General features: G+C 48.0%; 1 protein-coding gene across 1 annotated transcript in view; it reads right to left on the bottom strand.

Annotated features, from left to right (window-relative positions):
• The window catches only part of NRDC (nardilysin convertase), a 2,150,332-nt gene that overhangs the window by 1,090,158 nt on the left and 1,036,361 nt on the right, over window positions 1–23,813 (bottom strand). Inside the window, exon 9 of the mRNA XM_078670713.1 lies at window positions 5,667–5,724. Within this exon, the coding sequence (XP_078526839.1) occupies window positions 5,667–5,724 (58 nt within the window). The remainder of the gene's footprint in view (window positions 1–5,666; window positions 5,725–23,813) is intronic.

Raw genomic sequence — 23,813 nt, 5'->3', positions numbered from 1 at the left:
CCCGACCTTTCTTGGTCCCAACGTAGCCAACAAAGAGTTGGTCATCCACCCGGAACTGCTGTGTACGGTTGAGATAAAATGAAAGCGCACATTTCGGATCCAGACGGTGGAGCCTCTCTTCCTCTCTGGAAGGAGGCGGAAAGAAGGTGGGCAAGGTAATAGTCTGCCCAATGTGAAAGGCCATAACAACTTTTGGCAAAAAAGGAAGGCCAGGGCCTGAGCACAACCTTGTCCGAATGGACCGACAGAAAAGAAGGCTTACAAGAAAGAGCCTGGAGCTCACTGACTCGCATAGCGGAGGTGATAGCAAGCAGGAAGGCAGTCTTCAAGGTCAAGAGACGAAGAGGACAGTTATGAAGAAGCTCGAAAGGAGGACACGTGAGACAAGTAAGAACTAGATTCAAGTCCCAATGCGGCATCACAAACGGAATATGAGGGAAAAGGTGTATAATGCCTTTAAGAAATCGATTTACAACAGGGGACTTAAAAAGAGAAGGCTGATCAGGGATCCTGAGAAAGGCCGAAATGGCAGAAAGATAACCTTTTGATAGTGCCCAGAGCAGAGCCCTGCTGGGCTAAAGAGAGAAGGAACAAAAGGACCTCAGAAAGAGGGGCAGAAAGGGGATCCACAGCCTTTGCGGTGCACCATGCCACAAATATGTTCCACTTGCAGGCGTATACCACCTTAGTAGAGGGACGCCTGGCTGCCAGAATGACATCACAAACTTCAGGAGGCAAGTCGAAAGGAATCAACTGCCACCGCTTAATCTCCAAGCAAAGAGGTGGAGGCTGGACAGGTTCGGGTGGAGGACCGTCCCCTGCTGCTGCGACAGAAGATCCTCTTGAAGAGGCAGTCTTATCGGAGGATCAATGCTCATACTGAGTAGCTCAGGATACCAAACTCTTCTAGCCCAGTCCGGGGCCACAGGAATGACTAGGGCCCGGTCACGCCTGATCTTCTTCAGCACTCTGGGTACAAGTGGTATAGGCGGAAAGGTGTACAACAGACCGCAACTCCACTCGCGACGAAAAGCGTGCAGAGCGAGTGCCACCTTGGAAATTCCAACGCGCAGAACTGATGACATTGCGCGTTCTCTCCGGTGGCGAATAGATCTAACCAAGGCTCTCCCCACTGCTGAAAGCGACCCTGCACCACGTCAGAGTGAAGACGCCATTCGTGATCCATCATGCACCTGCGGCTGAGTTTGTCCACCCTGACGTTCAGAGAACCTGCCAGATGTTGAACCACCAGGAAAATCCCCTGATGTTCCAGCCATGTCCAGAGGAGCAGGGCCTCCTGACATAGGGTCCACAACCCCACCCACCTTGCTTGTTGCAGTACCACATGGCAGTGGTGTTGTCGGTGAACACCTGCACTAATCTCACCTGCACTAATCTCCCCTTGACAGAGATAAGTAATGCCTTCAGTGCAAGTCGGATCGTCCGAAGCTCCAGAAGGTTGATATGGAGCTTGGACTCCGCCGGAGACCAGAGGCCTCTGATCTCTGCCTCTCCCATGTGGCCGCCCCATCCCAGGAGGGATGCATCTGTCACTACTGTGAACTCCGGTTGGGGTTGGGAGAGGAATCTGCCGTTGACCCAATGCCGGTCCGTGAGCCACCACTGCAACTGTTGTGCAGTGCCCTCCGAGATCTGGACGTGATCGGACAGGTTCCCCTGATGCTGTGCCCACTGGAATTTCAGATCCCACTGCAGAGCCTGCTTATGCCATCTGGCGTGATTGATCAGCAGGATGCAGGAGGCTATTAGGCCCAGCAGCCTCAGGGTCACTCTGACCAAAACCCGGTATAAGGGCTGAAAGATCGGAATCAGAGCCCGAATGTCCTGGACTCGCTGTTCGGGAGGATAGTCCTGAAACTGTGCCATGTCTGGAACCGCTTCGTTGAAGAGGAGCTTCTGAGAGGGAATCAGGTGTGACTTTGGCACATTGATGGAGAACCCCAGCAGATGCAGGAGGTCGTCCGTAGTCTGGATGTGGGTGATTACTGTCTGGGGCGAGCCCGCCTTGAACAACCAGTCGTCGAGATAGGGGAAGACTGAAACCCCTGATCTGCGCAGATAAGCTGCAACCACCGGCATCACTTTCGTGAACACCTGAGGGGCGCTGGTAAGACCAAAAAGGAGCAAGATGAATTGAAAGTGCTTGTGGCCCACCGTGAACCGCACGTAACGCCGGTGGGTTTGCAGGACTGGGATGTGGATGTAAGCATCCTGTAAGTCCAGCGCTACCATCCAGTCTTGTGGGACGAGAGCAGACAAAACTTGAGCCAAAGTGAGCATCTTGAGGTTCTCTTTGCGGAGGACGTGATTGACGTTCCGGAGATCTAAGATAGGACACAGGCCCATGTCCTTCTTTGGCACCAGAAAGTAGTGGGAATAGCAACCACGACCTACTTCTGGCGTTGGAACACGCTCGATGGCCCTCTTGGCCAAGAGGGCGGCAACTTTCTGCTGAAGAAGCACCAAGTGATCCCCCGACATGTGGTGATATTGAGGTGGCATGGCTGGAGGGGTAGTCTCTAAGGGGAGGGAGTAGCCCCTACAGACTATTTCTAAAACTTACCTGTCCGATGTGATGTGCACCAGTGGGGGAGGTGATGGCGAAGCCTGCCGCCCACTGGCATCTGATCGGCCTGAAAGCTCGGACTAGGAAGGTATGGAGGCAGAGGTGGCCGGGGTGGAGTTGGATTGACCTGCTCTCTGGCCCCTTGGTCTGCCATGGCGGAACCCGCGTTCGCGGCCCGTTGGGATGGTTGCTGCGCAGGCTTGTGGCTCATTTGCAAACGCTGCGGGCTCCCCTTCCGGTGCCACGAAAGGAGCGAAAAGCAGCAGGCGGAGGAAGGCGGACTGAGGAGAGTCCCAAGGACTTGGCCGTAGCCCGTGAGTCCTTACACCGCTCCAATGCATTGTCTGCTTTGTCACCGAAGAGGCGATGGCCATAAAAGGGCATGTCCATAAGTGTGTTTTGGACATCCCCGAGAATCCAGTTGTCCTCAACCAGGCGTGGCGTTGAACCGCCACCGTCGTTGCAATCGACCTGCCCAGTGAGTCGGCAGTGTAAAGGCCACAACGAATCATGAACTTAGCTGGATCTCTCCCCTCTGCAACAGCCTGGGAGAGAGCTGTCCGGGCCTTCTCCGGACACTGAGGCAGTATTTGTGCCACCGTATCCCACAGTGTGAGAATAACGAGGCATGCAGTGTTCACGGACCGCACGCAGACCTGGCGGAAGAAAAAATCTTCTTTCCGAACTGATCCAGTTTCTTGGATTACCTATCCGGGGGTGCGGAAGGGAAGGCAGTCAGGGAAGCAGAGGCTTGGACAACCAAGATCTCAGGTGTGGGGTGTTGGGAGACGAAAATGGGGTCACCCAGAGCCAGGCGATGGCGTCGGGCCACGTTCCTATCCACAGGAGCCCTGTGGTGGGCCTAGACCAAGTGCCCAAAAGAACGTCAGAAAGTGCTTCGTTGAAGGGAAGCAGCGGCTCTGCAGAAGTAGCCGCTGGCTGAAGCACTTCCGTCAGTAGGTTAGTCCTTACAGCCACTGTAGGGAGAACAAGTTGGAGGCCCTTGGCCGCCCTACGCACCACCACGGCATAACGCCCTTCTCCATAGCCACGGTAGGAGGAGACACCATGCCAAGTTCTGGTGAGGTATCCAGACCACTGGCGTCCCCCAACTCCTCTGCCAAATCCTACTCAGACTCGCAAGCAGCTGCGAGAGGGTCCTCAGACCCCTCCCAGTCCTCCCCTTCCTCAGGCTGGTGTACTGGCCGAAAATAAGAAGTAGGGACATGGGGAAAGAAATCCCCAAGCAGTGTCGAAAACGGCATCGGGAGACGTCAGAAGTGGTGCCGGCAGGGTGAACGTTGTTGGAGGTGTTATAAGATGAATTGGCATTGATCGGAATCCAAGGGGGACCCACGATGCCGGAGCCACCGGCAGTGAAAGGAGAGGACCCCCATTCGGGACTGCGGGACCAGATGGCCCAAAGAGCCGTGGCTGACAGGAATTCCTGTATCCAGGCCGGAGTCGCCGACGAACTCTGAAAGGGTGGGTAGGCAGGCGGTGACTGCATAGGCTCTGCTGGAGCCGCGGGGGAGGGACCACCCGCACCCTGCGACGCTTCGCTCGCCCGGCGATGGGAAGTCAGAGAACGATGTTGTTTCTACGACTTCTTGTGCTTCGCCTTACCTGACCCCAAGCGCAAAGACTTTGATCCCGAAGACCAATGGTGATGACTCCGCACACGGTCCCGCGACCTCCCACGGGGCCAGGACCTCGAACGGCGCTGACTGCCGGGCTTCCAGCAACTTTTGGGACCGCTCCCGCAAAGTTTTCAGCGCCATGGCCCGGCAGACGGGGCACTACATTGGGTCGTGGTCGCGCCCCAGGCAGAAAAGACACTCGGTGCAGGTCCATCACCGACATCATATGGTGACAGTCCTCGCAGGACTTAAAACCAGGCATCCTAACTGCACCTTAGGGAGTCAAAGACTCGATGAAAAAATGGAGACAAAAAGAATCAAAAAGTCAGTTAAAAATTGACTGGGGGTTACTGCTCTTCCCGGATCTGCGCTTGCTGGCGCGGAAAAAGAAAGAACGGTCATCAGCGTGCATGGGCGGAGTCTAAGTAGCGCCCGCGACGTCATCTCTGCGACCAGGACGCCAACGACAGACGCAGAGCCGCACAAGGGGTACTGCTGACTAACACTGTACGGATCCAGTCTGACGCCTGGGGGTAATTCTAAAGTAAGGAATATATCACTATTTGTTTCTTTCAGATGTGAATATTTCTGAAAGTGCTTAAAGTCAGGGGTATCTGGACCCTTCCCAAACAATCGTTGGGTGAAGACAACTCCTTAGGAAGGCATTGGATAGTGTCACAACAAAGATTAACACAACAAAGGCAGGAGCAAAAGCAACATTTTATGCCATTAGTGTAAAAACCTTTTATTATGAACCAGAGATGATTCCAAATGATACTAGGAAAGCAGGCATCCTGAAAATCACATGCAAGCAGTCAATTCACTAATGGCAAAGTCCTGCATTATGATTGCCAGTTGTGACAGTACCGTGGGCTATACCGGTTTAGCCAGAATGTGTCCAGTGCAGGTCATACAATGCCAGCTTTTTGGCACTGCCTAATATTAAAATCAAAACCATGGCATCAGTCAACCTTCAGAGCTATTGAATGGCTTTTAGTCTTTAGGTTTATAAACTAGCGCATACACTTCTATCAATCTATTTTACAGTAGAAGATAAGAGGTAGGGATGCTACAATTTGAAGGAAATAAAAAAAGGTCTCTTGTACTAAGAGGCCACAGTTTAATAATTTCCGAATGCATAGTCCCCTTTTAAATGGTATGTCAACTGTATCACTTTTGGTTGGCAAAGTATATCGAAAAAGTATATGTAGCCTTTTAGAAATAAAAATGAACTTTGCAAAAGTCTATCCACTGCCAAATCCCTAGCTTGACAAAAAACCAAAATAATAATTTTAAAAAGCTATGATAAAAATGCGGTTAGAAGCTCTAAAGAGGGGGTTTATTTTCAAAAGTGGCGCCAGTGAAAATGTTAAATTCGCATTCCCGCACCCCTTTGTCCCACACAAACGCACAAAAATCAAGTGAATGACAATACTTACTTGTTTGGAATCGCTGAGAAGATCTCTGTAACCCATTCTTCCAGATTGTCAAGGGTCTCTGAATTGAAAAAGGAGAAAGTGTGCTGAAGCCGAGCAGAAGCTTTTAGGTACCATAAACGTTGCATAAACACTATTCTGTAAAATACATACAAGACAAAATGCCACTTGAACTCCTTGTCTTTTCTCTGAAAATGTATGTAGACCAAGACCATCAGCCAACTACTGTAACAAATGGAATGAATAATGGGTTCTGGAGAGGTGCTATGCTTCAACCTAACCTGGACAACAGTACAGATGGTTTCTTATTTGGTACTTGCATACAAAAGAACAGTTACGGATGGATGTGGGAGTTTTAGCATGATTAACAGGTATCTATGTTGCTTTTGGAAAAGTTGAGCATATGACAGGGACACATTCACGCCACCATGTGCAAATAAACTAGCTGGCATGCAGGTCAAGTACATGAAATATGACTATGCATGGACTATTTTCTGTTTTATTTTTGTTTCCATGTCCCTGATCACACCAAATCCAACTGACATCAGAGTTTCTGGCAGAGTCTCCAATGTGTCTAACCATTGTTGGGGGTGGGTGAAGGCTTTAATGAGTCTTCACATGGACACTGATTCACCTTGGGTGATAGTTCGAGCATCCCAGCTATACAGATGGGAAGAGGCACTTGGACTCATGGATGTTTGGCGACTGGAGCACAGAGAGCATAGGCAGTTTACACATTATTCGCCCCTATATGGCACTTCCTTGTGTATTATCTCTTTGCCTCCTCCATGGATGTTAGCAATATCACTTATACCCACATACTCTCAAGGGGTCACTCCACCACTGCGTTAACAGTCTGTGAATCGGTGTGAGAGGGCCATCGAATGAACGTTTGGTGGCTGCTCCATGATTATTTCAGCTATTAGTGCATTACTGAGTATTTTGCACTTAACAATGGTACAGTATCCGCCTTGGTCATGCGTTGAAAAGCATTAAAGGCAGTAATCAGGGATAACGCTTTATCCTACATTACAGGAAAACAAAAAGGCCATCGGGCTGACCTGCTGAGGCTGGAAAGCGAAATCTCACTTAGACCACATTGAAGCAACTAAACGTACAGCTGAGACTAGATGTCATTTACATCTCGCGCGGGCTGCTGTAAAGCAAAAACTCTGACACTACCACTTGGGCTGGGCTGGGTCCACTTTCAAGGGAGAGGATATGAAATTGAGGACAAGCTGAAAAATTGATTTATTGGCTCACAAACAGAGGTAATCTTAGTAGAATTGCTCCCTTGATTCAATCGGAGCGGAGTGGTACTTAGGGCAGTGTAGGAGAGTAGGATCTGCTTACTATGGTTACCCCCACGTTTTGTTGTGTTTCATAGATTTATCGACTTTAGTCTGGCTGTGGCCCTGCTAATCAGGACCCCAGCCTAGCTGCTTCGTCTCTAAATTGGGCATGTACATTAGGTATACTCCAGATTAGTTACGGGTTTACCCTTGTGAGTACCTAGTAGAGGGTACCTTAGGTACAAAGGGCATAGGTACCCCAGAGGCCTACCAGGGGCTGAAGCATGTATTATGGAACGCCTGGGAAGCCTTCCAAAATGGCACCAAAGGTCTGCTACTGCAGCCTGGGTAAGGTGGTTTTGTACCTCTTACTTAGTATCTCTATATCTATATATATATCAATATATATTACCTACTGGCGGCCTCCAGTAGGTAGTTATAGTTAAGATTGGCTACCATAGGAAATCCGCAACATTCTATTGGGAATAACTCTGGCGCCGGTTTAGGAATTTGTGTGCAACTTTCCAAAATTTTGGCCAGCTCCGCTCCTTCCCTGGAAGTTTCGGGGGGATTCGTGAAGTGGGGGCTGAGAAAAAAGGGGGGTCCCAAAACGTGTTTTCCCCATGTTAATTTCCATAGGACGGACTGACAAGTCTACAGTCCGAACCGCTGAACGGAATTACGCCAAACTTGGCAAATTTGTAGGGACTGGTACGCAGATGTGCCTTTGCTATATTTGGTGAAAATTGCTCCAGTGGTTTTTGAAAATTAACTTCAAAAACACATATATATCTATAAGCGCTCTCCGAGCGCTCAAAGGTGCGCGTACCAGGGAGCGCACCCGGCGCGCTACGGGAGTACGCGAGCAGAAAGCTGATTGGCTGTCGGGTGTCTGTCAACATTCTAAACAGTCCGGAGAGTCCGCCATCTTGTGTCTCGGTAGAATCGAGACACAAGAGGTGAAAAAGAAAGGGGGATATAATTAAAAGGGGGCAGAGTAGACACATCCTGACCCCCTAGGTTTTCTGAGGGGGTCTAGAAGGACCCTGAAGGGCAAAAAAACTTTTTATTTTCTTTAATTTTCGCGGGGTAAGCACTGGGTGCGTTCCCAGGTGCGCGCTCCGGTACGCGCACCCTGAGCACACCACAGGGAAAAACAGTGTAAAAAATTATAGTTAAACAATCATTTAGCGTTCTTAGAGGTAGGGTAGCTCTGAAAAGAGCTGTTGTGTTATGTGGGTGTTTTTTGTACCTACAAGTAGGTACCAATGCAGAGTCTTATATTCAAGAGGAAAACTCTATTGCCCTCATCTGTAAAATGCACACCATCTCTCCTATAGATGTCTTGCATGTTGTAGCGCAAGTTGTTGTGGTAAATGGAACCCATACCATAGTCTCTGAGGAAAGCAGAAACAGATTTATTCACATGTTTCCTTGCTTTCTCAATCTGTGGACAAAATTGGTTGGACCAGTTCCATTTTTGCCTTTGGCATATATTAGAAAATACCAAGGCAGTTTGTGGAAAAAGTGACATCAATTGCCCAAAGATGTCCTGTAAAAGCATTTCCAGACCTACCCCAGTCAAAGTGCCCAGGTCATTGCCACCACAGTGCACAATTATGAGGTCAGGGTGTGGTAGATGCATAAAGGATTTTACCAATGGTATCATTGGTGACTTCTCAATCCTCTCTGTCCAATCCATACAATGTCCACATTTTGTAAATACCTCTGTTAGCTGCGTATTTTTGACTCCAGTGGACAAAGCTATGACCCACAAACCAGACTTTTGGCATCTTGAAGGTAGATGTGCTTGTATTCAGATGAGTTGTGGAAATGAAATAGCAGTTTGAAAGTAGGAGTTATGTAAAAAAAAAGTGGTTGAGATTCAGTGCACTTGAAAAACAAAAATGATTGGTGCTCTCTTAACATTCTCCACTGAAAACTAGGGTGCATGCTTTTGTTTTTTGAAAGAAGTCATTTCAATGGTTGAGGAAAAGTCATTTCAAGAAACATTGCACATGATTAGCTGGTACATTGAGTGGTCAAACACCCTTGCTGCTTTTTTTTTTGCAACATAGTATGATGAACTTCTGAACTATGTGCTGGGTGAGGAGGAGGGAGTTACCATGGTAACAGGGGAATGAGCACTGGGGGGATGGGTGAATGTTATGTGACTTTCAAAGTGTTCAAAAGTACAACCAATTAAAATGTGCAGTTTCTTACTCCACTTCATTAACTCCTTCTCTTACTCCATCTGTCCTCTTACTTCTACACTCCCCTTCCCTCATTCTCTCTGTTAGCCTCATTCTCTCCGTCCCCTTAGTCTCTCACTCCTTTTCTATCACGCTCACTCCCTATAACTCAGCCATACTCCTACACTCACCTTCTTTCAGACCTTTTCCTTTACTTTCCTTCCTCTGTCTTCCCATCCTTCGCTCCTTCACTCTTTTTCCTTCCCTTACTCCCCTTACTCCATTTCCGTAACTCCTTCTCTCAATCGCTCTGACCTCTAACTTACTCACTCCCCTTCTCTCACTCTCTCTCTGTTACCCCCATTCTCTCCGTCCTCTTAGTCTCTCACTCCTCTTCTATCACACTCACTCCCTATAGCTGAGCCATACTCCCACACTCACCTTCTTTCAGACCTTCTCCTTTACTTTCCTTCCTCTCACTTCCCTTTCTTTCACTCCACTGTTTTCCCTTCCCTTACTCTCCTTACTCCACTTCACTAATTCCTTCTCTTACTCCCTCTGTCCTCTTACTTCTACACTCCCCTTACCTCATTCTCTCTGTTAGCATCATTCTCTCCGTCCCTTTAGTCTCTCACTCCTCTTCTGTCACGCTCACTCCCGATAACTCAGCCATACTCCCACACTCACCTTCTTTGAAATCTTCTCCTTTACTTCCCTTCCTCTCTTCCCATCCTTTGCTCCTTCACTCTTTTCCCTTCCCTTACTCATTCTCTCCGTCCCTTTAGTCTCTCACTCCTCTTCTATCACACTCACTCCCTATAACTGAGCCATACTCCCACACTCACCTTCTTTCAGACCTTCTCCTTTACTTTCCTTCCTCTCACTTCCCTTTCTTTCACTCCACTGTTTTCCCTTCCCTTACTCTCCTTACTCCACTTCACTAATTCCTTCTCTTACTCCCTCTGTCCTCTTACTTCTATACTCCCCTTACCTCATTCTCTCTCTGTTAGCCTCATTCTCTCCGTCCCTTTAGTCTCTCACTCCTCTTCTGTCACACTCACTCCCTATAACACAGTCACACTCCCTCACTTATGTTTCTTTCCTCCCTCACTCAGTCTTCTACTCTCACTTTTTCTTTCACTTTCTCTGTCTCTTCACTCCCTTACTCACCTTGTCTCACACTCACTTGCCTTTATCCAGTCTGTATCTCCACTCTTTCCTAAATATCACTGCTCTTTTCTTACCCTTCCACAACCCCGTTACTTTACTACATTTTCTTCACTTATCCTCATTCTACATGTTCACTCTCCTTCTCGTCACTCACTTCCCACACTCACCTTCTTTCAGTCCCCCTACTTCACTTCCCTTCCCCTCTCGTACCTTTCTTTACTTTCTCACTCATTTTCCTCTCCTCTCTTACTGCACTCCACTTCAGTTACTCTTTTTGATTTTATTAACAATACAGCTTTTTTGAGAATTATAGGTAGTTATAAAAAGAACTTTTTTTTCCCTTGTTTTTGTTTTTTTCTCAACAAAAACAAAAACAGGGAATGGCAAACTGCTCAAAAGGAGCAAAAAAAAATATCAAAATTAGGGGTGGGGACGGCAGCGGTGATTTTCTCGGGTTCGGACAATGTTCAAAATACTTCGTTCACCATAACAAAGTAATTCATCACAATCTTTGCATTTGATTGTGATTCCGTCGAAAACAGGCTGTATATTTGAAATCAGCTGTTCTGGTCGCCCCCTCACCGATACAGTTGCTCCTCCAGTTGAAGTAGAGGCACCATCCCTTGGAGCCTCTCGTGCCAGAGCCCTGACACTCTCCCGGGCATAGCTCTGAGGATGCTTGCGTTGAACGTGGCGAATCATAGTTGAATTTCCGAAACTGTACTTCCTTGTGGGGTTTCCTCGGGAAAGTACAGTATGGTAGATCTTGCACTCCACCTTTGGAGCATTTACTTTCTTTTTATCAGCAGGTATTGAGAAAAATGTCCATATGAAGTGCTCCTTTACTCTAGGCTGAGGAGCCTCTTCTTCAATGAACCCACTGCTACTGGTGGGTCTAGCAGCCATGATAATTCCAAAAAGGGTGAGCAGCAAAAAACAGGTTTTTCAGTCACAAAAGTGAAAGAAGAAGTGAAGGAAATGGGTGGGGTTTTCATTCTTTGAAAAAAAAAAACTGTTAGCAACCAATAAAAATTGTTATTTTAAGGTCACATGACTTGACTGAGAGCTTCCGGGGGCGCTTACGCAGCACGAACGTGGGCGCTTAAGCGGCGCGCCTAAATGACGTTTTGCTAGCTTTACGGGAATGCAAAATCATTTCCATTCTAAAAATCAAAAATACTACTTTTATAAGTATGGTACTGAATGTCTTGCATTATTATTTAGTTTTCGTAATTTTTTACGAACGCAGAAATAGCGCTCTCGGGAGAGCTTACCGGTGCGCGCACCCTGAGCGCTCCAAGACAAAATGATACGGGTAAGCTTACCGGTGCGCGCACCCTGAACGCACCAGGAAAAAAGATTAAAAAAAAGAAAAATACAGTGAACAAATAATTTTTTTTAAAAGTATTAACAATTGACTGATGTGAGTTATTGAGAAATCTCCTGCTTGCCTGCTGCCAATAAACTTGCACAACGGTATATTTTGTGCCCAGAGACCTCCTTCAAATTGGGTTCCTGTTTTGTTGGATTGCAACGGCTGTCTCAGGTCGTGAGGAGAGGTCCACTGCTGCAAGGCGGGTCCTATCAAGCGCCTGGATGGTGTTTGAAATATTAGGAAGGACGAAAAGGATGGCGCTTCTACAGGAGGGGTGCCTGCTTTGCCGATATGACAGCAACAATGCGGTGCAGGGGATGACAGTAACCCATTTCTACCCACTTGGGAGAGACTTTGTTTTACTTGTGGATGGAGCGCACCCACTGAGGAAAACGCTGCGCACTCCAGCATCCAGAAGGCCATGCGATTGGCCACGCCCACTTAGGCGAATGCCGGTAACATTATTTAGTGCGCGAAGCATGACGCTTTCATTTACTTTGAACTGCGAGCCACTGATGAAGGGACAGCAAGAGTCCCGAAACGCGTATGGCTTAACAATTGACTGATGTGAGTTATTGAGAAATCTCCTGTTAGCCTGCTGCCAATAAACTTGCACAACGGTATATTTTGTGTCCAGAGACCTCCTTCAAATTGGGTTCCTGTTTTGTTGGATATATATATATATATATATATATGTTCCAACTCTATATATATATATATATGTTCCAACTCGATTTTGGCGGAAAGCACTTTTAGCCACTGTCGGCAGCGGGCCGGGATCGCCACTCCCCCACAGTATCCAGTAAATTTCGCTCCAGCTTTTCACATGAAACGAAATCCAGGCGAACAGAACTGTTAGCAGCACAAAGATCACACACACACGATCACACACACACACACACACACACGATCACACACACACACACGATCACACACACACAAACACACACACACACACACACACACACACACACACACACACACACACACACACACACCCCGTAAGTCACTCCTATGGAAGGCCTTGACAATCCTGAAGGCAGAGTGCTTGGTTTTGTGTGAGAGGGTGCCCAAGCATGAGCTGAGACCCTCTGCAGCTTTCAGAATCACCTCCTTATAACTGTTCTATGAGCCATACCATATACTCTTTTAAGTGCATTATAACCTCGCGGTTAATTCCAACTTTGGAATGGCTGCATCAAACATGTCATGTCTGGTGTCAAACACTTTGGAATACTACCCCCCCCCCCTCCCCGCCAGTTCTGGTGGCGGGGATAGCATTTCACCCTTCTAGAGGGAGAAGACACGTACACACTGGTCTAACCGATAGAAGTTAAATAGAGCCCCAGCATTAAAAAATGGATGCTGCTACCACAGACACGAGTCTGACCTCCTGCTGCTGGACGAAACTCCGGCAGGGGAGGCTTGGACAATAGGTTTCCTGTCCAGGGAGGTGCCAGCACCTCCCCAGACAGGCTATAGTGTATTGGGGCAGGGTGGGTGCATTTAGTGAATGCTTTTCAGACAGTGCATTTCTCAGTTCAAACCGGTTGCTGGGGCACTCAGCCCCAACTCTGGCGCAAAACTGGACAAAGGGGAAGGGGTGTAACCACCCCCTCCCCAGGTCCTCCCATAGGTGGGGCCTTAGGAGTTAGTCCAACCCATAAACGTAGTATAAGTATAGGAACCCAGTCCCTAGGACTTTAAATTACCCTGGACGAAACTCTGAAACATATATCTTGGACCTTCGACGTTCCATTTCGACTGGAAGACTGAAGGTCAAGGAGTGACTCCCTTGTTCAAACAGGCACCAAAGAGGCATCTTGCCGGTCTGCATTTTCGAGGCTCCAGCTGGATCCCGAAGAATCTGCGACACAGGACCCAGACTTCCAGACATCTCCGAGACCGACACGAGTCCCCAGCAAAGTTGAGACCTGTAGCCATCACGAGACACGTGGGACTGGAACTCCTGGGCATCCAGCACATTTGCTAGTGCATAGACTTCCCGAGCTTTCCCGAAGATGTGCATTGGGCTACTTGTAGTCCAAGCCCTGAGCACCTTTTGCACGGAAGCTTGGAGGCCTACACTCCACGAGTGTTCCGTGGGCCGCTTCCTGCATTTCTGTTCGAGGCCACTTCGCAATCCCTGGTCCGTCAACTGGTGGGTCCCCACGAAGGAATCTACTTCGTTTCTTGGGCTTCCCTGGTTGCTCCAGACGAGTCCCTCAGACCTTGCTGGTCTGCTCCGAAGCCAATCTTTCCATCCTGCGTGGGTTGCTGTTGCCAAGGCTTATTGGGTTCAATACGGATACTGAAGCTGCAGCACTCGACACCTGATGTGGGACAGCTCAAATCCAGCTCCTGGTCGTCTTCAACACCTCCTGGCTGAAGAGTCAAGCTTCACCTACATCACCTGAAATCACCCACCATCGGCTGGTATCTTCTTGGCGCCTTCCTGGTCACTGGCTAGTGGCCCAGACTCTGTCCCCTCTGCTTTCAGGTTCTTCAGATCTCCGATCCACCCTTGGATCCATCCATACACTTTGCATCTGGTCGCCTGCAGCACTTCTTTGCAGCTCTCCAAAGGAAACAACGATGAAACCCGACACGAAAAGACACCTATACACCCGGCTTCCCTGGGTGAGGTAACACGAGTACTTTGGTGCTCCCGCGGGTCTGGAATCTCGAAGTGTCCAGTACTGAAGGGGTTCTACCGTAGTCCACTCCTAAGTGTCCTTATTCTTTAACATTCTAACTCTATCTTTCTCCATAGAAGTCAATGGTGATTCGCGGCTGTGTTTAGACACTGCACGCGTCCCTCGTGGGTCTCCTGCGTCCATACCTTGGGTGGTTCCTGGTTGCCCCAGCGGTTTTACAGGTCCTAGGCCTTGTCTCTATGCTCAGAGCGGTACTTATACCACTTTCTTAGTATATGGTTTGTGAGGCCCCAGGGCAAAACGTATACTGTGCTAATTTACTGTGTGCTAGTTAAGTTCCTGTATTGTACTTTTGCCTCTAGCCTCATAAAGAGACCAGAGGGGTGTGTTTAGAATAAATACATACATTTTTATATATACCTGGTGTGGTTCTCCTTTTATACATTTTTAAACAACATATTACGGAACTCCAAATACAGACTTTACAAAAATGTACCTCGTTCATCTCAACATATCATTCAAAGATCCTCGAAACACAAATATGCGTATACAAGTTTTTGTGATCTTTAAATCTCAGGCACTTCTTTACAAACGTGGTTGAAAAAACAGAAGAAGCAGATGAAGTCAATCAAGATATCCTAAAGGGATTAAGGAACAAAACCAAGTATTTACCTCCAGTCAGCCATAAATTACTGGATGCTTTTGAAAAAGTCATTCTTAGGGACATACGTCAAATTTTCAAATCACCTAGAGCAAAAACAACAAACATCACGCAAAAAGAGACAAGGTCTACAAAAATTAGCTTCAAACAAAGACATAACCATACGGCAAGCAGACAAAGGTGTAGCTCTCAATCATGGACACCGATTTTACGAGAGGAACATCAACGAAAACGTCAATGACACAACAACCTATATGAAATTGGATGCAGACCCCACCAATGAATTTTTGAAGATCTTGATACAAATGATCAACACCGCCATTGATCATGGTACCATCAGCGAAAAAGAGGAGTTTCTGATCAAGACAAATTCCGCCATTCCATAAATCCATATGATCCCTTAGATCCATAAGCATGCCACGTCACCACCATTCCGACCAATTGTTTCCACAATCAAATCAATACATGAACAAATTGACAAATTTGACAGACACTTACAGTCCATCATTCAGAAAATGTCCACCTACATTACAGATACTACCAATTATTTGAATATCTTGAAAAATCACAAGGAGTTTTTCACAGCGGATATGATCATGAGCACGATTGGCATCAAGTCCTTATACACTTCGAATCCCCACGACTTGGGTTTAACAGCATTGGAAAGCTTATTGGTACAGAGTGACAAAGAAGATTTGAAATGATTGTTGATGGAGTTACTCCATTTTACACTGTTCAACAGCTATTTCCAATGGAATAATCAGTTCTTTGTACAATCATCTGGTACATCAATGGGAAATTATGCTGGGTCCTCCAATGCCAATACTTTATGTACTGATTTGAGGTGGATCAAAACCCGGAATGGAATCAAAATCTAACTCTTTATAAAAGATACATTGATGATATCTTCTTTCTTTGGAAAGGATCAGAAACCACCCTAATTACCGCCATTCAAAATCTCAAAAAAGTCAATGACAGGATTGTGTTCACATCCACCATCAACAATCTCTCCTAGGAGGAGCCTAGCGCGCGGCCGTAATGGTCGCCCTTTAGCTCGGCTCCCGCAGCCCTCCGTCCTGATTGCCTATCCTGTCTTCTATCCTGTCTGGGGACGACACATTTTTGGGGCATTGGAAACATAACGGCTTGTTTGTACTTACCATCCGACCCCGGGGTCTCGGTGTGCAGTGGCTCCGGAGTTGTGGCCTCAGAGATCGGGGCCTCTGCGAGACTTGGACCGGGACCTGGCCGGTGGGATCCGACGGCTCTCGGCCCCGGCCGAGAGCGAGAACCAGTGTTGGGAGCCGATGTGCGAAGATCCCGGCGATCCTGACCCGGGCCTGCCCTGGTGGCCGCGCGGCCGACGTGGGTGAGAGGCCCGGGGACCTGAGTCTGTGAAGGGGTCTCTCCCCGCCGCTGCTTTGTCCGGCGGCCCTGGTCCTCGGGGCCCGGACTCCGCTTGATTGGGGCACCGGTGCTGGTGCTGGCGGAGACCCGTCTTGGGCGGACATCCTTTTGGCATCGAGGCCGCCCTTGCTGGGACCCCCGGAGCTTGTAAAGTCCTACATTTGAGAACTGTTCTTTCCGGGGGTCGTGGTGAGCGGCGATTGGGCTGATTCACGAAATGGCGGCCGACCCTCTGCAACGAGAATCACCCTGTGGCGGCGGGCCCGTGTTGCCTATTGATGTGGGGAGCGGATCTGGTGGACGTGAGCCGACGGTCAGAGATATCCTGGAAGCCCTGAGATCCCTACACGCTTCCCTGGCCCTGGGCGTCTCGGTGGGTACGCCACGATCTGCCGCCATTTTGGGCGGCCATTTCTTCTTGTCGCCCTCTTGTTTCGAAGACTTCATTGCCTCGCCCCCCTCGATTGACTTGAGTGTCGTCGCCACTGATCGGAGATCGTGCAGTGTGTCGGTGACTTTGGGGGCCCTGCTTTTCAAGGTTCGGACCCCGGGGACTTGGATGCTGTACTGCGACCCTGTTCGACATTGTTGCCTGAAACTATTGGTGGACTGCCTCCTGTGCCTGCTTCGATGACTTTGCCTGTGTCTATAATTGGGGCCACCTCGCCCGCTCCAGTGGCGCAACTGGACTCCTGTTTTTCATTGCTCGTGCTGCGATATTTGATGCATCGATATTTTCTGTTTGGACTATTGCTCCCTTGTGGATCTATCTACCCCCCACGTAACTATGCTAGTCACCATTCCACTCGATTATATGCTGATTTCGTATTTAGTATGTGGTTTTACATTGCCATGTGGTGGGTGGTGTTTGTCGCTCGAAAGGGTTGGGGGTGAAATGTACGATTTCCGTTTGATTCCCGGTATACGATTTAGTAGCATAATTGTTTTTAATCGTAGCAAGGTGGGAGGTCCCCTTCTCCTAATGTTTTGTGGCGCGTGATGGGGTGTCGTCCTGGTCTGTTTTTGACTGTGCTTGTCTGGTTGGGCGGAGGGCTTCTTTTCTCCGCTTTTGTTGCCCTTTTTGTCTCTTTCTTCTTTCTTACTTCTCGCTATATTTCGGGTTCTGGTTTAGGGCGACAGGCACGCTGTTTGAAGGGTGGGCCATAGCCTTCTACAGGGGTGCAGGGTGGGACGGGTTCTATTTTTTGTTTGTCTTCTGGTTCTATGGCCCTTTTGTATCTCTTTTTCGTGAGGCCGCGTCTGTCCCGACCTCCTATGGTGTGTTTCGGGTGGGGGGTGTGGCGTCGTTAATCCTCCTGCTATGTTTCGGCTGTCTTTCTCCCCGATCGCCATACCCCCACTTGGGCCGCTACTCCTTTTGCCTCCTGTCTTCCCGCCACGGGGGGCCTGTGTCGTCGTGTCTTCTTCCTTTCGTTTTTCATATTTTCTTTTTATTGTTTTATTTTGTCTTCCCTCCATTTTCCTTTCCCTTCCTTTTCCCCTTCCCCACTTCGTTCCCCCCACCCCCTTTTTTTTTCCTTCCTGTGTCCCAGAGGTTACTATGAAGGGCTGGTTTTGATGCATTGTTTTTCCGATCCCTCTGTTCTGGCTTGGTAGTGTCTTGGGTGGCGGGCATGTTACGAGGATAATGCTCAGGGGCTGATTGTGTCTCACGTATCCTGATTTTCTTGAATGCATTGTATTATCCCCCCGATATTTTGCCCCCATGCCCCCTTATTAATGTTGAGGTTGGTTTGGGATATCGGATGCCTCCGTATTGAAAGTGAGCCTGTCATATGTCTTCTCCCCATATTATAAAATTAAGCCTTATTTACTCCTGGGTTTTAGCCCTTTGGTTTTTTGTATCTCTTCTCCCCTTCTGCGATTTTACGGCCTCTGCTTTGTATTGATTGATTATGTAATATTTGCCTGGTGACTTCTGATTATTTTGCACATTGCGGCCGGCCGGCTTGGTTGTAGGCCTCGACTTGTCTCTCCTTTTGCTGTCAATAAAGGTTTAAAAAAAAACAAAAAACCAATCTCTCCTAGACGTCATGATTACCAACGTCTGCGGTACATTGGAAACCAGCGTATTTCACAAACCCACCGACAGAAATAACTTACAACACTATCATAGTTTTCACCAACCATCACTAAAAAAGCATCAGCCGTTTTCACAATTTCTACGGATTAAAAGAATTGCTTCTTCTGAGGAAATTTATGACAAACACACAAGGGAGAAATTTAAACAGAGAGGATATCCTGATTCCATACTGAATGACGCTATTGAGAGTTCAAAAGTTGGAAAGGAACCAACTACTAATTTCACAACACAAAAGTGATGAACCTAGGGCAGTCTTGGTTTCTAAATTTTCCACAAGAAGTTACCGAATTAAGAAAGCCATTTAAAAACACTGGCCATTACTTGCAATTGAGGAAGATTTCAGAAGCATCTTATCGACCAACCCCAGATTTGCTTATGAACGCACTAGCAATTCCATGCCATAACTGCGGCAATTGTAATGCCATAATCAAAGGAAGTGAAATTTCACACCGACTAAGGGAACTTCCATAAAACTCACAGTTACAGGAACATGTGACAGCAGCAATCTAATATACATGCTAAAATGTCCTTGCGGACTGGTCTGTGTCAGCAAAACATCAAGAAAAATCAAAACGCGAGTAATCAAGCATAAAAGTAACATAAGACTCAAGAACACAAAATCTACAGTCGCCGTACATTTTAACCAGTTGAATCACAATCCCAGCCAGTTTTGTTTCTGTATCCTAGAAAAGGTGCCACTATTGCCTGAAAAAGATAATTTTCAACATCTACTAAGAAGAGCAACCTTTTGGATAAACCACTTATCTGCGCTACAACCGAAAGGACTGAATGAACGTTTAGAACTCAGCTGCTTTTTGTAGACGTTATGTTCACCATTTACACTATGTTAGACCATGTAGTTGTCATATTGTGAATGCATTTAGTTTCTATGATATTCAGCACATCTTTGTTAACATTTTACATGCCTATTATTTCAACCAAATGTAGATTCAGGGTGAAATCATGATATGGGGTTTCTACCACAATAAACATTACGCATTGAGTGATCCAGTTATCAGCATTATATATATTTCCTGGTGCATTAACATTTTAACCCACAGGTAGCTGCTCAGTGGTGAGTTCGCTAGTGACAGCACAGTCATTTATCACGTCGTATTAGAAAAATGTATGTTTTATGTTCCAGATTTACATTGTGTTTTAATTGAACATCACTTGTTTTTTTTTTGTCACTTTATTGAAATTAACCGCGTACATTCTCCTATACACATTTAGCCATGCGTTGACATCGTACACAGCAGTATTTTTTCCACTGTTTTTCACTGCGGTAAATGACGTGACCGGAACATCACGGATGTAATCCTTTAACGCCGTAGTACACCGGAACCACTTGAACGGCACTTCGCTGAACAACTCACCGCGTTTCACAGACTTGATGTGTCATTAACTTGAATAACCACGCTCGCGTTCAACTAATTAATGGGTAAGAGAATTAGGCAAGTCTTTCTCTGTTGTATCAGATACCGAGCACCAGACGCTATGTTAACGCTGTGCTTTTCCAAACTATAGGTATCCCGTTTACTTCATATCCTCGTGCTCCACTATGGTGAAGCGAATACATTTACCGATATTGACGCGCCTTTTGCTACAGGTTAGATTTTAACATATGTAATGGTCTCCACTCGAGTCACTCGTTTACAAACCCGTTCCGCGTGCACTCGCCCATTTTATTCTTGCACATCACTTTCACAATTTTCGACGTTTTGTTTACTACACAGATGCCACACGTTTTTTTTTTTAAGAAGAATTTTTATTGAAAATTAACAACAACAATAACAGGTTACGCAAGGCAAGAGAGAGAAACAGGAATACAGTCATGGGTCCATGTACTGGGCGCTTCAGCAATGTAGCATACATAACACAGTCACGATGTATCGTGGGGGGGGGGCAGCGAGGAAACCAATAGCAGTACAGGTTAATTAATAGTCGGAATGTCAATCAGGGGGACAAGGTATCATCGGGAAACAAATCTTGTGGGGGGGGTGCATATATTGCCACGGTATGTGTTCCATTGTGACCAGATCCTGCCCCACTTCTTGGGCCGTCCACGCGACAGATACACAGTCTTCTCGCGAAACATGCACCAGTCCACATTCTCTGCCCACAATGTTACAGTCGGAGGCCTAGGGGAACCCCAGAGCTGTGCAATGTCTCTTTTGGCGATCATATTACCGAGGGACGCCCAGGTAATCTGTGCCGTATTGTAGTCATTGGGCTCCCAAACATTCAGGAGGCAGCGCCTAGCCTCGGGCAGTAGCGCCACCCCAGTGACCCTCTCCATGACGACATGCACACGAGACCAAAACTCGACCACCTCCGGGCATTCCCATAAAATGTGGAGAAAGGTACCAGTCATACCGCAGCCACGCTTACACAAATCATCCGAAGAGAAACCCATGCGCACCAGACCTGGGCCAGTGGCATACACACGGTGGAGGATCTTAAGTTGAACGAATCTAAGGCGTGCGGTTATGGCAACTTCTTTTGGTGAGGACAGAGCGGACTGCCAGTCCTCATCATCTAATTCTAGACCGTCGGCAATCCACGAGGCCCTCAGGCGCACAAGCAGGTCAGCCCTGTTATAGATCAGCTTCTTGTAAATTAATGAAATAGTGCTGTCTGGCACATATCCATCCAGAATACGATCCTCAAGGGGTGAGGATTCAGGGATATCTGTACCCACCGCGAAGACCGACAGGAGGGCATGTCGGACCTGGGCGTACCTGAAAAATTCTCTGTCTCCAAGTTCATACTCCGTCTGAAGCGCCTCGAAGGTCTTGACAGCGCCTTTAGACCAAAGATCCCCCACCTTAGTGATTCCAATCATATCCCATTTGTCAAATCCTTTCGTTCGCCATAAATTACCCATACATTCAGAGTCATACAAGGGGGTCGCGCGAGTGAGTCTATCCCTCCATCCCAAGGCCGCAGACGCATCGTGCCACACACGTACCGCGACTTTAGTGGGTCCAGTCAGTGTTTTACAGAGCCCCCTGGAATACAGCGCCCTATTGAAGTTCCCCCCCAACAGAAGGTGTTTATCCATTGCGAAGGCAGGGGCGGGACCGGGAACATACGTTGCGTGATTGACCGCACTCAATTGGGAGGCCCAGTAATAGCGCCTGATGTCGGGAAGGGCGATGCCTCCGTCATTCCACGGAAGTGTGAGTTTAGACAGAGCAACGCGTGCACGGCCATCCCAAACCAGTTGCCGTTGTAGACTCTCCACCTCCCGAAAATAACGAGAGGGAATGGGGTCAAACGAGTTCTGGAGCGCGTACAAAAATCTAGGCAGCGACATCATTTTAAAGAGAGCCGCACGACCAAGTGGTGACAGTGGCAAGTGACGCCAACGTGTAACATCCAGCTGCAGGCTGTTGAAGAGGGGGCAGCAAGTTGCGCTCATAACGAACGGTGGGGTCCAAGGAGACATATAACCCCAAGTACTTAAAACCGGTCTCCGTTACTTGAATCGGAAATCTACGGGGCAATGGGGGGAGAGCACCAGCCAAAACATAGACACAGGATTTAGTCCAATTAATAACGAGACCCGAGTTTTTACCGAAGGAGCTAAGAACGTCAAAGAGCACGTTCAAGGATTTATGAGGGGAAGTTAGATATAGGAGAATGTCATCTGCGTATAGCGAGACACGATCCTCGAAATCGGGAGCCCACCGAATGCCCTTTATAGAAGGCTCCCAACGGAGCCACGCCGCCAACGGTTCCAATGCGAGGGCGAAGAGCAATGGAGACAGCGGGCAGCCCTGCCGAGTACCGCGTCCGAGTGCGAAAACACCGGACGCCTTCCCGTTAACCACCACCTGGGCAAGGGGCAGCTCATAAAGAAGCTTCACCCAAGCAATGAACACGGGGCCGAATCCAAATTTTGAGAGGGCCGCCCAAAGATGGGGCCATTCGATAGTGTTGAAAGCCATAGTAGCATCGAGGGAAGCCAAAATGGCCGACTCAGTGAGAGTACCAGCCCTCGCGAGAACTCCATGGAGTCTCCGAAGATTAAGGGCGGTGTTCCGATGAGGAATGAACCCAGACTGATCCGGATGGATCAAGTCCCCGATCACCTTAATCAGGCGATTAGCTAACAATTTAGCTAGAATTTTGGGTTCGGCGTTAAGCAAAGATATAGGTCTATACGAGGCACAATGATCCCGTGGCTTACCCTCCTTGTGAATTACCACAATAGTGGCGAGTCGCTGATCAGCGGGAAGGGAACCCGAGTCCAGGGCCTCAAGGAACATATCCTTCAAGTGGGGCGCCATTTTGTCGGGTCGCAGTTTATAAAGCTCCATGGGTAATCCATTGGGGCCCATTGCTTTGCCGGAGCGGAGGGAACGTATAGCTCCCGCTACCTCGTCCACCGTAAGGGGTGCATCCATGAGGTCTCTGTCTTCTTCGGAGTGGCAGGGCAACGCAATGTCACGAAGCAACAACCGGGAGTCTTGCTCGTCCCTACCGCAGACAGAGGCGTACACCGTCTGAAAGTGATCACAAAACACTCAACAATCCCAACAGGGTCGGTGACACACTCACCATCCAGCCTCATAATCACGGGGACAACACGATTCACTCTTTCTTTCTTGTCCAGCCATGCAATCAATTTACCGGCCTTGTCACCCACATCATACAACCTGCCCTGTTGCTCCCTGTTCATCACCTTAGCCGCGTCAGTGACGACAGACCTGTATTCGGCCTGTTTCAGACTGAGAGAATGCAGTTTTAAACGTGTTACTCCTGTGTCAAGGTCACTCTCTAGTGCAGTTATCTCAGTTTCTAGGCGCACCAGTTCCACATTTTTAGCCTTTTTGGCAGCAGCAATCAGTGAAAGAGAATGCCCACGAATGACAGTCTTAAAAGTTTCCCACACAGATACAGACGAAGAAACAGACCCCACATTGTCATTGAAGTAATGATCCATGGCTTTAACAAGTTCAGAACGGGTTTTTGGGTCACGAAAGTACCAGGGGTTTATAGGAGCCACTCTGCCCACACTGCCCGCACCCACCGCAAGCCGAAGCCACAAGGGGGAATGATCAGAAATACCCCTGGGAAATTGCGAACCTCACTGATGGAGGAGGATTGGGCCGATGGCATTAAGAAATAGTCCAACCTAGAGAGGCTACCATGTGCCCCAGAATGGAAGGTGTACTGAAGCTGTGTAGGGTGCAGCAACCGCCAGCTATCTACGAGCCCAAAGGTATCAAGGAAATCGCTCAACCACATATGGGATCTAGCCAAGTCCCTGGGGGGAAAGCGATC

The sequence above is a fragment of the Lissotriton helveticus genome, chromosome 1_2, assembly GCF_964261635.1.
Source record: "Lissotriton helveticus chromosome 1_2, aLisHel1.1, whole genome shotgun sequence".
NCBI lineage: Eukaryota > Metazoa > Chordata > Amphibia > Caudata > Salamandridae > Lissotriton > Lissotriton helveticus.
The sequence above is the reverse complement of the archived record's forward strand: the minus strand, read 5'-3'. Positions and strand labels throughout refer to the sequence as shown.